The 16618-nt window shown below is 34.2% G+C and overlaps 2 protein-coding genes across 2 annotated transcripts in view; both read left to right on the forward strand.

The window, feature by feature from the left end:
• LOC120414196 (uncharacterized) overlaps positions 1-16618 on the forward strand; it is a 260154-nt gene that overhangs the window by 130858 nt on the left and 112678 nt on the right. The window lies entirely within an intron of this gene.
• Positions 12361-14564, forward strand: LOC120414199 (uncharacterized). The gene is made up of 4 exons (XM_039575282.2): positions 12361-12519; positions 12582-12611; positions 12671-12792; positions 12858-14564. The coding sequence occupies exons 1-4, from the start codon at positions 12417-12419 to the stop codon at positions 13107-13109; spliced, it is 507 nt and encodes a 168-aa protein (XP_039431216.1). The 5' UTR covers positions 12361-12416; the 3' UTR covers positions 13110-14564.

Consider the following 16618-nt stretch of genomic DNA (forward strand, 5'->3'; position numbering starts at 1 on the left):
GTATTTGGGTAAGTTTTACATTACTTCATAAAAGTTCTGATTCGTTTTAAGACTTTCATCATTATTTTCAGGTGGCTGAGCTCTCTGTACGAAGCGGAAACCATCCCATAGAACCAACTTCTACCGATGTACAAGAAGGAGTACAAGCGAGTAGGTTTCGAGGAAGGATTCTATCCGGACGGACGACAACCAATCAAGACGCAAGGTGGGCAACTGATGCTGGTACTAACCTGCCATGCTCCGATCTGTAAGCTGATGGCGAACATGCTGCCGATCTGGCCTAGTGCGGAATCGCGAGCTCCAGACACCGGTTGCGATTACCATGCGGCGCGCCAGGTTCCAGATCAAATGATAATCATGGACATTCGCGGCGATTCAAACGAATCAGTGAATCAATAAGATCAGAGAAACTGTTTGTGTATCTTGTGAACTATATTGTGTGATGTTAGAGATCATTAAAAAAATATGAAAATAAACAAATCAAGTAGATACTTGAAATATTTTGCGATAAGAAAGTCGACTTTCCCGCCGGGTTGGACCAGCCAAACGTGGTCCCGGGACAAAGCAGTAGGATGAACGGAATGAACTTGTCTTAACCCAATTGAGCGAAGTGTTCCGTCAAGTCCGTCTTCCGTAGTATCTGATGTCAATACCATGCGTCGCTACAAATAAATCTATAATTTTAAAATTCAGGCAAAAATGCTAAGCATTACAGAAATTCCAAATAAAAAAAAATACAATACCGAAATTCAAAAACTACAATACACAAAACAAAATTAAGAAAATCCAACCAATTAAAAAAAACGCAAAAAAAATCAAAATTTACACACTCAAAAAAATCCAAACATTCCTATACTTCCTAAAACTTTTAAAACAAAAAAATGAATTGTTCAAACTCTGAAATATAAAATTTTTCTAAAATTTCCAATATTTATAAAATTTATGAAAGTTCTAAAACCCTTAACCTTTCTCAAATTCTAAAGATATCGAGAATTTTTTTCAAAATAATTTTATTATAAAAAATTCTAAAATTTCTTTAATGATATATTATAAAACTTTTATAATTCAAACAAAAATTAAGAAATTGTTTAAAAAAATCAATTCAACAGAAATTTCCAAAATTTGTAACTTCGTAACATCCCTAAAATTCCATAATTTCCAAAATTCAAAAAAAATCCTTAAATTATTTAGGTTCTTAAAATTCCTACAATATCTTAAAACTCTTAAAATTCCTTGAATTTAATAAAAAAAAACTTAAGCTTCTGATTGTTAATAAATCCTAGAACTTCTTGAATAATTAAAAACAAAGAAATTTGTGAAATTCTGAAGTAACAGAAATTATTACGAAATTATTCAAATTCCCAAGCCAATTAAAATTCCTGTTATAGGAAATAAATGAAATTCTTCAAATTCCTAAAATGTCTAGATTTTCTAAAATTTCTAGGATTTCAAAAATTCAATTAATTTCTAAAATTCTAAGATTCCAGAAATTCCTAAAATTCTCAAACTCTACAAAATTTCTTTTAATTTTATAGGTTCTTAATATTCCCAAAAAATCCAAACATTCAACATGATCTAAAAAATCCTGAATTTCTCTTAACTTTATAACCTTATAATATTCCAGATATATTCAAAATTTTAAAATTCCAGAAAATTTAAAAAAATGCTATAATTCCAAAAATACTCAAATAACACAAAAATCTTTGAAATTTTTCAAAAAAAAATCATAAATTTGTAGAATTACAGAAATCCATAAAAGCATAAGCATAGGTGCCCACCCGCAGTTGCTACTCCGTTATTGACCAGGACCTCCAGAAGTTACATCCACGAGCCGTGGAAGATGAGTGGGTGCTATCTTTCCTCGCTTCGCAACTTCTCAAAGGCCCCTATCATGCTGATCAATACCGGCGCCGGCCACGACCAGTGGTAGAGTCACGGGGAAGTGGATGGGAATGTTAGTCCGATACTTGAGTGATGGAGACCGCCCAATCGACTGCTTCTCCGACAAAGTATCACATGAGTTTTGAGGGGGTTAGTAGATGGGTATGAGGTCAGGATTCACGAGTGGCAGTGATGTGACCATGAGCATTTTGTTTATCGGTTGAAAATTTTAAATCTTAGGCAGCCGGCTACGGAAAGATAAATTATTGATTATTTAGAAAGGTTTTTTAATCGAACGCGTGCCAACCGAGCAGTAGTGCTATGGGCTGGACTTATCAGTATATTTTTACTGTTTGTACAATTTAGATCACGCGAGCAAATTTCAAAAAAACTAAATAAAAAACGCTTTACTCTTCAAAAAATCGATAGTTTGCCGAGTTAATACTAATACTGCCTGTTGGAATAAATTATTACGATCAACGAATATAAACGAAAAGAAAACAGGCCACCACGTAACCGATTGTAATGAAATTAAAACAATAACTCAAACGAACTAAACTAACGAAAGCAAAATGATCAAGACGCGTATACTTAATTATTAAATAATGACCATATAACGATTATTTTCGATGAAATTTGATTTGGATTTATCGACCGATTCTGTAGATTTTACGCGATTTTTTATATTTATTGGGCTAAATAATAAAAAAGAACAAATAAACTCATTCACACTCTCATACACACATAAACTAATTTACATTTTTAGACTTCAACATTACAGCGAGTAAGATTTTTAAATTAGGCTTGAAATTATTTTTGAAAGGCATCAATATAATGAAAACAGCCTGTAATGCAAAAATTAAAAATAACAAAGTACCCTAAATTGGGTAGAATTTCCAGCAATAGTAGATTATCTATAATTCCAGATAAGTGGCTGTCAAAGCTCAGTGAGTGGCACTCACATGCTCAAACAAACTACTTTAAGCTGAAAACTGAATGTTAAATTATTTAAAATAATGCCGAAAGATTTTATGGCATACCAATCCTTCAATGAGCAAGGAGGACTATTGAACAAGGAGGACTATTGAATAGTATATATTGAGAACAGATAAAAAATAAAATAACTAATTTTGAATTAGTTAACCTTTTTACAAATGTTGAAATACATGTTACTTGTTAGCATACTAATTAAGAGAGATGTTTTAATAGAAAAAGTGCAAAAAGAAATTAATAAAAAAGTGTCTTGTTTGAAACATCCAAGTCATTGGCAACACTGTCCAAATAAGATCAACAAAAAAGTTGTCTAGATCAGTTGTGCCGGCTCAATCTTTTTCTCACATACACTCTCGCATCCCCATACACGCTTTCACATTCTGATTTCTCAGAATAATTCCTATTGGAACTGGCTCACCCGGTTCTGCTGCCCGCAACTCCATCAACGGCCTAGCAAATACGCCGCCAAGACAACCTGTTGTTGTTAGCCGACCCCATAGAGATCTCCACGGATTCTCTCACGCACACCATGTTTACCAACACTGCCACACATTGTTCCGTGGAGAGCGACGCTGACAAAATTGTCGTTACTGATTTAAAATCACCACCCCATGTTACACCACCCACTCTATGAACACTGGCAAAGAAGCCTCTCAAATTTCTTTTCGCTTCTATTTCATGCTCTCGCTCACTCTCCGAAGAAAAAAAAACCCCTCTTTCACTCTCCCCGCTCTCATCAGTGTTTCGACTTTCACAGCAAACACCACTTAGAAATATCTTGGTGTGCGTGCTAAAAGTTTCCTTTCCACTAACACCAACAAGGCACACCAAGCAAGCCACAACGCGTTGAAAAAATGACGGCAAAATCGCTCATTTAAACCGATTGAAAAAAGCTAAATCCGCGTCCCAGAACCGGCCACTAGCACATCCAACACAATCGCGACGTTCCCGGGACGTTCCAGAACCGATTAACACACACTTCAGCAGGCGATCCGACCGAATCAAATCACAAAAAAACACATTTCAAAGACAAGAAAGCGCGACGACGATCCGAACTCGACCAGCTCCTCCACTCCATTCCAAATTTGTAGAATTACAGAAATCCATAAAATAACAAAAACTCTTAAAACTCCTGAAATTCTTTAAATAAAAAAATGCGTAATTTTATATTTTAATATTTGAAAATCAGTTTGGAATGTTAAGCAATTATTTTTTGTGGGTTTTTGGTAATAATGGAATTTAAGGGATTTCTGGAATCAAAGAATTTCTGAATTTTATAGATATTTTTTATCTTGTGGGGTTTTGATATTCTATGACATTTAAAAGATTTTTAAAAAATTCTAAAAATCAGGAAATTAAGATTTTTAAACAAAAATTTTAAATTTTCAGAGTTTTAGGAATTTATAGATTTTGTTTGTTGGGAATTCAGTAATTTTAGGTTATTCAGGAATTTAAGAAATGTCTGTAATTTAAGAATTTCAGGAATTTTACTTAAGCATTTGTTGGATTTTTTTTGAGGTAAAGTTTTTACCTCAAAAGTTTGAAGTTTTTATGAATGTTTAGAATTTTAAAATCTTCAGAAATTTTAACCTTTTGGAAATTTCGAAAGATTTTGGATTTTTAAATTAAAAAAAAAATCTGTGATTTTAAAGAATTTTGAATTAAGATATTAGAGGAATTTCGGATTTTCTTCAATTATTGGAAATTGTAGATTTTTTATAAATTTTAAAAGTTTAAGGAATTTTTGAAAAAATTGATTGTTTTTAGAATTTTATAAATTTTTGAAATTTGATATTATTAGTAATTTTTGGATTTTTTTTTTATTTCTGGAATCTTTATATTCCAAAATTTCAAAAGTTCCAGGAATTTCAGAAAATCCTAAAATACCATGAATTCTTGAATTTTTGAAAATATCCAAAATTTAGAAACTATTTTGAAATTTCTAATATTTTTAAAATCCTAAAATCCCGGATTTCGCTTAGGTTTTTAAATTCCAGTATTAAAAAAAGTCTAAATTTTAAAAATTCCCAAAAAAATGTAATTTTTATTGAAAAAATATGAATTTCCACTGTTAAAATTCAATAAAATTCTAATGTTACAGAAATTCCTAAAATTCTAAAAAAAAATTACCTATATTTCCTTAAAATACCAATTACTGAAAAAAATATATATATTTTAAAATTCTATACTACTTATTTTATAATTTTATTATTTTAAGAATATTAGATCCACTTCAGGTTTATGGAATTTAAGAATTTCAAAAATTATTGGATTTTTATTTTATTTTGTGGAGCTTTAATAGTTTAAGGAATTTGAAAGTTTTTTGGATATTGAGAAATTTCGGAATTTGTGGAAATTGAGAATTTATAAAATCGGGATTTTTTTTTAAATTTTTAACATTTCTGGAATTTTTGGGACATTCAGTGATAAAAGTAATTTTAGGAATTTCTGAAGTTTTAATTTTATAAATTTCTAAATGTTTTTGTATTTTGAGATTTTTTGAAATTTTAGAGATTTTATAAAATTTAGAAATTTTTGGAATTTAATAAACTAATGCATTATTAAAATTTAAAAAAATTCAGGACTCTCTGGGATTTTAAGAGTTTTTAAATTTAAATGATTTCATGAATTATTGAACTTGGTTCAATTATTAGAATAAATCAAAGTTTATGAAAAGGTTTCATAATTTAAGGAATTTTACTTTACTGAAATCGTTTAAATTAAAATTCTTTAAATGCTGAAACACCAGATATTCCTGAAATTCATATTTTAAAAAAATCAGAAAAATATAAAATCACTGAAATTTCATGTAGTTAACATATTGACAGTAGGATTTTTAGTAGTAGAGAGAAGATAATAAACAAATTTATGCATTTTTTTGGTATTTTTTAAAATGGTTTTTAGCATTTAATAAATTAAATATTTTTTTAGGAGCAGGGCCAAAGCCTTAGAACGTCTGGGCATATTGATGAGCTGTTTACATCTGGTCAAGTCTGGTACACAGTCAGGGTAGACGTCGTTGAGTTTAGCCGCGGCTGTTGGTTCCACGCAGGTTGAGCTTGGTTGATCTCGGTCAACGTTTCCGTCGATTTCGTTGGTCACTATCAGTGACTCTTGCTAAAGAACCTGAAGCTTATTAGAGAAAGGCCATCTTAAACCAAAAGTAAGCTCCAGGTTCTTTAACTCTTGCGTGTTACGCGCAAAGAAACGTTTTCCGGGTTCCAATGACCGTTCCTGAGACAGGATACGACATACGCCATTGATATTCGCGGAGGTACGTTCAATTCGCAACGATCTTATTTTGACTGACGTTTTTTGAACCAAAACAAAACACCACGCACGCACACAAGCATAAAAACTAAGAGCAAAACTGAACCGTTCGTTTGAACCAAAACTGGCACTCGACGAGTGCGGCACTCAGTGCCGCACCGGCTTTTCAAACGAACGTACCATAAGTTGCCAAGTTGCGCCGCGAAACGCTGCCGCGTTTGTTTTGAATCAACTAGCAGTGCTCTTCAACGTGTTCCGTTTTGATGATTCTTTCCTTTTTCTAGATGCTGCTACGTTGCTGTTCGCTCTGTTCACACTGTTCGTTTTATGCATCGCTAGCATACAATGACCGGTGTTATGGTATATCAGGGTCTGATCTGTGTTTATAATATACATTTTTATTCGCTGCGATGATTTAATTTATTGCGGCTGGAGTGGCTGTTTTTTGCCAAATCATTAATAACATTACCTTTAGTTGGGGTGCTATCGGGTCAAAATGATTTTTTTTATGGAATTTGCAATTCCTCAGTCTTTTCAATGAAACTTAATTATGTTAAAAGGGTAGAGTAGGATACATCTAAAAAACGTTTGCTGAAAATGTCACATTCCAAGAACAAAACCCGCGATTTTGGCAGCTTTATATATGTGGGGTACGGTTTTCACCAAAAATGATTTTTCAAAAAATCAACCTCTTAATATGTTCTTTGAAATGGGTCGATTCCTTTGAAAGAGTAACACTGCTGAGTTACTTGTTTTGATCATTGCTTCGTATTAGAGCATTATTTTAGTTTCAATTTTTAAACGATTCATCAAATTCCAGAGTGACGAATGACCTCTCTAGGTTAAAGTCACGTTAATAAAATAAACAACAACATCAAATTCCATCATATTTTTGGAAAATGTTGGTAAACTATCTAAGATCAATCTTTCGCTTTTTCGCTATCATTTAAATTGTTTTTGTTCGTTAGAAGTAATTTGATTAGATTAGATAGATTAGATTAGATTTGTTCGTAAGAAGTAATGAGAAGTGAATCGTTTTTTGACCCATAGTCACACAAACTGACGGTACAGTAATGTTAACTTGATAAAGTTTTCAATGTAATTTTGAGATAGAATAATGTTGATTTTAAATGAAATATGTTTGTATGAAAATTGATTACCTTTCCGAATAGGGGATTCATACTTGTACTGTTGCTGAATATCTGTTGCAGTTTGCCGATAATCAAACAACATTTTATTATTAGTGCAGGGACCTAATGGAAAGGGCAAATGGATAAAATTAATGTGTCTTTCTGAAACTCACTTTTTCATTTGCTAACGTAGCTGTTATTTTTTGTGTAATCAAAAAACGAACAGCATATTCCACCCCCCCCCCCCCCCCGCTCATCACTTGGCGCCCCTTGTACAAATATAGGCGCCCTACGAGGAGAAGCGCCCTCGCCAAGAACATTGGCGCCCTAAACCCGCCAATAGCGACTAACTAGTTCAAAATCGTACAGCTCAGCCCTGACTGCGCGTTTTGTTTTTGTTGATCTTCTTCTTCGAATTGCATGATATTGTTGCCGGGTATGTTTTTATTGCACCAAAAGTGCAAAAAATCGATGGCAACAGTGTTTGCGGCACATTCTGAAATGCCGCGCGGCGTGTACCTTTGAAAGAAACGGACAATACCAACACACAAAAGGGATCGTACCGAAGCTAAAAAACCAAAACCGCGGTGTGCGTTGTCACTGGCGCATGGGAAGCTTGCTATGATCGCGTTTGTCAAAAACGCTTGTTTGATTACAAACTTACAAACATATTGTACGATTGAAAATATTATTTTGGTGAAAATTGCGTTTTTTATTTCTTTTGGAAATCATATCATTTATAATACATTGCTTTCATCATAAGACTTTCATAAGACGTTGTAAAAAAAACTAACTTAATCCACCTATGTGGTTGGAGCCTTCCTCACTTATTACCAACAATGGCTGATATGATGGAATTGTACAAAAATTTCATCTATTTTTTAGATCCGGAATAAAAAAGTACGATGGGTCGGATGGTGGATCCGGACATCGTTTACATACATTTAATTGAGATCCGGCTTCAAAAAAGTACATAAATGTCACTTAAGTGGGCATATCTCGAGACAGGGTTGCCAGATCTTCAATGTTTTGAACTCGTTGGAAAGGTCTTTTGATAACCTAATCAACGATGGGTCGGATGGTGGATCCGGACATAGTTTACATACATTTAAGTGAGATCCGGCTTCAAAAAAGTACATAAATGTCACTTAAGTGGCCATATCTCGAGACAGGGTTGCCAGATCTTCAATGTTTTGGACTCGTTGGAAAGGTCTTTTGATAACCTAACCAACGATGGATCGGATGGTGGATCCGGACATAGTTTACATACATTTAAGTGAGATCCGGCTTCCAAAAAGTACATAAATGTCACTTAAGTGGCCATATCTCGAGACAGGGTTGCCAGATCTTCAATGTTTTGGACTCGTTGGAAAGGTCTTTTGATAACCTAATCAACGATGGGTCGGATGGTGGATCCGGACATAGTTTACATACATTTAAGTGAGATCCGGCTTCAAAAAAGTACATAAATGTCACTTAAGTGGCCATATCTCGAGACAGGGTTGCCAGATCTTCAATGTTTTGAACTCGTTGGAAAGGTCTTTTGATAACCTAATCAACGATGGGTCGGATGGTGGATCCGGACATAGTTTACATACATTTAAGTGAGATCCGGCTTCAAAAAAGTACATAAATGTCACTTAAGTGGCCATATCTCGAGACAGGGTTGCCAGATCTTCAATGTTTTGGACTCGTTGGAAAGGTCTTTTGATAACCTAACCAACGATGGATCGGATGGTGGATCCGGACATAGTTTACATACATTTAAGTGAGATCCGGCTTCCAAAAAGTACATAAATGTCACTTAAGTGGCCATATCTCGAGACAGGGTTGCCAGATCATCAATGTTTTGGACTCGTTGGAAAGGTCTTTTGATAACCTAATCAACGATGGGTCGGATGGTGGATCCGGACATAGTTTACATACATTTAAGTGAGATCCGGCTTCAAAAAAGTACATAAATGTCACTTAAGTGGCCATATCTCGAGACAGGGTTGCCAGATCTTCAATGTTTTAGGCTCGTTGGAAAGGTCTTTTGATAACCTAACCAACGATGGGTCGGATGATGGACCCGGACATAGTTTACATACATTTAAGTGAGATCCGGATATATTTGAAAACACATTTTTATACATAACTTTTGAACTACTTATCGAAACTTGAATCTGTATAAAACTCGATCTATGGGACCCTAAACCAAGTCGAATGCAACAGGTTTGGTTCAAATCGGTTCAGCCAGTGCCGAGAAACATGAGCTAGTTTGTTGGTCACATACATACATACACACACACATACACACACACACATACACACATACATTTGTTCAGTTTTCGATTCTGAGTCGATATGTATACATGAAGGTGGGTCTACGACGTTTTTATACAAAGTTCATTTTTAGAGTAGGATTATAGCCTTACCTCAGTGAGGAAGGCAAAAAGTCGATGTTATGAATTGAAAAAAGTTCTACCATTGTTATATTCTTTAGTAAGAAAGGCTCTATCTCACCCCAAAAAAAACGAAGTTGACTTTATTAGCTGTCGGCCACCATTGCTAGTACCAACTAGTGTCTTCCTTTTTATCTACAAGGACTTCGCCGCCTTGGGCTCCTAAGTGTATGAAAGTATGGCACGGAGCGACGGCGCCGAATACCCGTATTTACACAAAGAATTTTAGAGCGCCCCGTCGCGGGATTCGAACCGGCGACCTCTGGATTGGAGTCCAGTGCGCGGTCCGATTGATCCACACGGGCGGGACTCTCACCCCAGGTGGGATTAAATCGGGTTTTAAAAGATATAATAGTGATTCCAAAGGGTGCCAAGAACGTCACTGAGTCACTGAACCATGATCAAAATTTTGGTAGAGATCTGTTTTGCAGAAGACCCAGCCGATCAGAGAAAGAGGGAGTAGAAAAAATATTATTCAGTAGTGACTGTTGTGGTAGTAACAGACATAATTTAATGAAGTCGGCTTTTTTTAATTTATCTGGACATAAAATTCCAGTGAATCCCAGGAATTAAGTTCATTAAATCATCTCAAGTTTTAGAACAAAGTAAATTTCCGGAATCACCAAATTTTAACACAACTCCAAATCGTAACACCAATCACTCCTTTTGGTAACAATTTGAATATTAATTAAAAATTGTCCCTTTTTTGCCTTCCTCACTGAGGTAAGGCTATAATCCTGCTCTAAAAATGAACTTTGTAAAAAAACGTCGTAGACCCACCTTCATGTATACATATCGGCTCAGAATCTAAAACTGAACAAATGTCTGTGTGTATGTGTGTGTGTATGTGTGTGTGTATGTATGTATGTGACCAACAAACTAGCTCATGTTTCTCGGCACTGGCTGAACCGATTTGACCCGAACCTGTTGCATTCAACTTGATTTAGGGTCCCATAGATCGAGTTTTATACAGATTGAAGTTTCGATAAGTAGTTCAAAAGTTATGTATAAAAATGTGTTTTCACATATATCCGGATCTTACTTAAATGTATGTAAACTATGTCCAGGTCCATCATCCGAACCATCGTTGGCTAGGTTATTAAAAGACCTTTCCAACGAGTCCAAAACAATGAAGATCTGGCAACCCTGTCTCGAGATATGGCCCCTGAAGTGATATTGATGTACTTTTTGGAAGCCGGGTCTCACTTAAATGTATGTAAACTATGTCCGGATCCACCATCCGACCCATCGTTGGTTAGGTTATTGAAAGACCTTTCCAACGAGTCCAAAACAATGAAGATCTGGCAACCCTGTCTCGAGATATGACCCCTTAAGTAATATTGATGTACTTTTTGGAAGCCGGGTCTCACTTAAATGTATGTAAACTATGTCCGGATCCACCATCCGACCCATCGTTGGTTAGGTTATTGAAAGACCTTTCCAACGAGTCCAAAACAATGAAGATCTGGCAACCCTGTCTCGAGATATGGCCCCTTAAGTGATATTGATGTACTTTTTGGAAGCCGGGTCTCACTTAAATGTATGTAAACTATGTCCGGATCCACCATCCGACCCATCGTTGGTTAGGTTATTGAAAGACCTTTCCAACGAGTCCAAAACAATGAAGATCTGGCAACCCTGTCTCGAGATATGACCCCTTAAGTGATATTGGTGTACTTTTTTATTCCGGATCTAAAAAATAGATGAAATTTGTGTACAGCCATTGTTGGTAATGAGTGAGGAAGGCTCCAACCACATAGGTGGATTAAGTTAGTTTTTTTTTGGAAAGTTAAACTCTCTAATAAAAGGAAAGGAAAGAGACTAAAGAAACTTTACTCTATCACCTTATAACCCTATTTCAAGACAATTTTGAGGGCTGTTTCGTTATGATTTTGAGAAGGAATAAGGATCCCTTCATAACAGATAGATCGGAAAAATGCAATACAATCCATGAAATTCAAATCATTTTAATAATTAATTTATTCAAGCAGGTCATCTAAATATTTTCCACCAAGGCTTCTTCGTCGTAGTCGGAGCTGGAGTCTAAAAATTGAAACAAATCTTTTGAATGTACAATAAGTCAAATTTTACCAAACACAAATACCGTTGTTGTCGTAGTCGTGGGAGTTGTTTTCGGTGCAAAGGGCGAATATGTGTAAGCTCCAATCACATCGGCATACTTGTACGTCGTCGAGGGCCAGTCTGTAAAAAATAAAACAAATAATGGTTTCTTCAATTTTGACTTGAACATTTCGAAGGATTCCTACCTCGAACTGGAATATCCTCCTCACTTGAGTCCTCCAAGGGTGCATTTCTTACAGCTGCCACGCAGAATAACACAAAAAGTAGTTCAATTAAGAGGAACTTCATCATCACAGCTTATCACAGTAAGTGTCAATGTTTGACTGATTCAAGTGAGGGGTTTGCGAATGAAACGCTTTGGGGAGATTAGTGCGGGATTCCCACAGACTCAGCTTCGTTGATAAGGAATTTAAAAAAGTATAAGTGAAGTCATGTCAGGGATCAATCTTCAATACACAGTTATAATAACTAAATTGCAATGTTTCATTAGCTTTTCAGTTTTTAATAATACAAATTTACTGTGTAGCAATGAATTTACTCCGATTCTTTTCCAAGCTTTTTTTCAGTTTGCAAGAATTATACAAGGAAGTAACAGTTGATTCAGTTGGTTGCTGCAATGAAGATTGCTTTACTTTTAATGTGTGTTGCTTTGGGAAGTGGGAATCCCGTAGTCAAGAGATCGAACGAATTTGACGATGCCTACGACTATTCAGAAGCTGGTATTTGAATAAATATATTATAATCAAATCTAAGGAAATAAGATGTTCCACCATTCTTACAGATCTAAATACTGAAGTTGTATTTGTAGCAGGTAGAGTTACGTCAGATTATTGTTTGAAAAACAAATTATTTTAAAATATAATTTCACAGAAGTATCCTCAACTACCACCACAAATGAAGATCCACCAAGAACTTCCTCTCATTGGCCAATAACTGATCGTGCTATTACAGTTCCACCACTAGTTACAGAGAATTGGGAAGAAGCCGTAGTGGTAGTACACGAAATGTTTGAAATTTTCTTTATAAGAAACATCGACTCTCATCGCTCATCTTTTAGGTTGAGGGATGGCCCACAACGACCACTTCCAGATATGGCAGGAAACGTTTGAGAGAGGAAGTTCGAATCGCCGTTAAAAATATTAAGGACGAAACGAGAGAAATTCTTCAAGACATCAAGGACGAAGTAGGACTAATGTCTGATGCAATAAAGTCCAAAATTAGATCTGCCATGGACCGCTTCAAAAAACGACTACTTACCATTAATTTCCGTTCGGACATAGTTGCAGATTACAATGCATTAAGTCACTAAATGAGCTAGTTAAGAAAGTGTTGTTGTATGGCAATAGTGCACAAGATTAACAAATCCAAATTAACAAAGCTTATATAGGGGAACAGCAATAGCATGGTATATCAGCACTTTGACGTTCAATGACAGATTCTAAAAGGCGTTTTCAACTAAAATCGAGCAATAAATAGCTCAGTTTCACGTTGGCAAGCAATTTTCCATGAAAGTAACGAAAACTGCAAATTAGATGGAATTATTAGATTGAACATAATAAAAACCTTTCAAAACAGGAATACCCAAGAGTGTTCTGTCCAAACTAGTAGTTTATGCAACAAGTTGCAAAAAGAGGATTTTTTCAGCATGAGTCGTACATTTATCCAACGAGGTTCACCGAGTTGGATAAATACGACGAGTGCTGAAAAAATCAAGTTTTGCAACGAGTTCCATACAACATTTTTTGCAATTTCGAAAAACACCCATTGAGTGAAATTTTAAGTCGAATTTTCATGTATTTTGTCAATAAATCGTTTAAATCAAAAAAATGTTGAAAAGTGTTACTTTTCGAAACAAGTGCTGAAAAGTTCAACTTTTCAGCACCCATTTCAGTGCTGAAAAGTAGAACTTTTCAGCATTTATTTTGAAAAGTGTTGCTATTCGATTCTGTTATTTTTGGTACAGAAAAGTAGGCTATTTCGTCGTTCAAGAATGACAGGAAAAGTAAGTAGTTTCACGACGGAATTGCAAAAACAACTTAACAAATCTTGGCTGCAACCTCTAACATAATTCTTTCCAAATTCCTAGATTTTGGTTAAATAGCTGTTGTGGTAAGACTGAAAGTGGTCTAAATACTTTTCTATTTTTCATCAACTCTGTTCGTTACTTTTAGATTGAGGGATGGCCTGAAACGACCACTTCCAGATATAGCAAGAAACATTAAGAAGAGGAATTTCAAATCGCCGTTGAAAATATTAAGGACGAAACAAGACAAATTATTCAAGACATCAGGGACGAAGGAAAAATAATTGTTGATGCAATCAAGTCGAAAATAAGATCTGGCATGGACAGCTTCAAACAAAATGTTGTTAAAACTTGTAGTTCAGACATATGTGCAATTCAGGATTTACATAATACTAAACGAGCAAGTAAAAATGAGTTTATCAACTTTTTAGGAAAATTACCTAATTTTGGCAAAAAAGCACTTTGACAAAATTACAGCTTCTAAAACGCATTTTTAAATAAAATCGTTTAATGTATGTCGAGCCTCAACATTATTTTAAGATTGAAGAAGGACTTCCAACGACTCCTTTCAAAAATGAAAGTATACGGGCGGATGAACGAATTGGCGTCCATAATTTCAAGGATGAACGAAGATCCATCCTGTGGGACATGGAAATGACAATTGAATGAAGACTTATTGTTGCGGAATATAATCTGGATTCAAAAAATTAAAATAAATGTTTATCATAATTTCCGATTTGACAGTTATGCCATTCACGAATAAATAAGCAGAGCAATAAATGACTACCGTCAGTGGGGGTTGACTATGGGTCAAAAAACGATACACCTCTCGTATTTTCTTAATAACAAAAACAATTTAAACATCATCGAAAATCTTTCAACGTAGATATGTTCTTAGATAATTTATTAACATTTTCCCAAAATATGATGGATTTTGATGAACACTACCTTAAATGCCTATTGTTTGAAAATTGACCCAATCTCACCCCTTAGAGGGGGTGACATTAGGTCAAATGAAACTAAAATGATGCTCAAATACAACGATATGGTAAAAACAAGTCATCCAACAGTGTTTCTTGTTCGAGGGAATCGTATTGACACGCTACAATGTTTGAAGTGGAAATTTTCAAACATTTGGATTTGGGAGGTTATTTTTGGCCAAAAACGTACCCCAACTTTAGACAGCTGCCAAAATAACAGTATTTTTTCTAGGAACGAGATTTTTTCAGCGAAGTCATCTTAAGATGTCCCCTACACAACCCTTTCAACAGAATTCATTTTCATTGAGAAGAACCTGAGAAATGGAAAAATCCGTCAAAAATCACTTTGACCCAATCTTAACCCCCAGACCCAATGTCACCCCCACTGACGGTATTTTTCTTTTCTGGAATAATCTTATTTGATTTATAAATAAAGAGTAAGACCGTTGCAAATATTTTTCAAAGTTTATGTTGCCCCCCTTCAAAATTGGTCTGAAAAATCAGGGGGCAAAAAAAATATTTTTCCAAAAAAAATCAAAATTTCCATGAAAATAGAAGTCTAATCAATTGAAAACAATCTAAAATGCATTATTCTGCAATAATAATCATATTTAGCATGTTTGGGCTTGTTTAAAAATGTTTTGAATTTTTATGAAATTGCAATGTACAGCACCGCAAAAAATTTATTTTTAGCAAAAAATATTTTTTTTGTCAATATTTAGATATTTTGGAAACTAATGATTGCAAAACAACAGGACAGGTGTACAATGCATTTTAAAACACTTTCTTCATTAAAATGTTGAAACCATGGCTCGTTTTTTGAATTTTTATACTTTTTATTATTTTTTTGTGTATTTAAAAAAAATGAGTGTATTCAAAAATATACGATATTTTGTGAAAATTTTAATATTTTCCAAAAAAAAAAAGCTTCAATAAAGTGAAAAAGCATACAAAATTTCGCTTCGTTTGATACCCATATTGCATATTTTGAAAATTTGAGTACTTTCGAAAACAATCGGTATTTTTTTTTTGTTTTAAAAAACGGTAAGTTGTGAAAATTTTAATATTCAAAAAACTCTATTTAAGTGGAAAAGCATGCAAAATTTTGCTTCGTTCGTTACCCATATTGCATATTTTGAAAATTTGAGTATTTTCGAAAAAATACGGTTGTCTGTGAAAATTTTTGAATTAAAAAAAACTCTAAGAAGTGGCACTTTTTTTTACTTTATTCATCTATTAAGATTTTTTCCATATACATTCAGATAAAATATTTTTGAGTGTCCAATCACAATCGGTGATTTTTCACCTTAATATTGAATACTAGCACTTTTACTTTATTTATAAAATAAATTAACTTTCGCTATTCTGTGATTTCTAATGTAGATGGTCCTACTTTTACAATAGGTAAGACCTTGGGTAAGACGTACGAAACTGAAAGAGCCTGAAAAAATTATCAATAGTTTAAGAAATTTTGAGGTAGCGAGTATTGACAACTAGAGAGTCTGCTGTAATATTATTATCACATAAATCTTTTATATCAGGATTTGCAATATTAAATTTTTATACCAAATAATTGATTTGGAAACAGTCCTTTTTCGAATTCACAGAAAAAAAATGATGGAAATATTCATCAGGAAATGGTGACAGATTTTGTGGTAAAAAAATGTGTAATATAACATCAGAAATTGGTGAATTTTCATAAGTTTCTGATGAATTTTCATCTGGTTTACATTTTTCAGCCAAATTAGTCATAAAAAGAGGTAATATTCAACCAACCAAAATTAAACTTTTTTTGTGTTCATGTAGTTTTTTTTT

The sequence above is a fragment of the Culex pipiens genome, chromosome 3, assembly GCF_016801865.2.
Source record: "Culex pipiens pallens isolate TS chromosome 3, TS_CPP_V2, whole genome shotgun sequence".
NCBI classification, from domain to species: domain Eukaryota; kingdom Metazoa; phylum Arthropoda; class Insecta; order Diptera; family Culicidae; genus Culex; species Culex pipiens.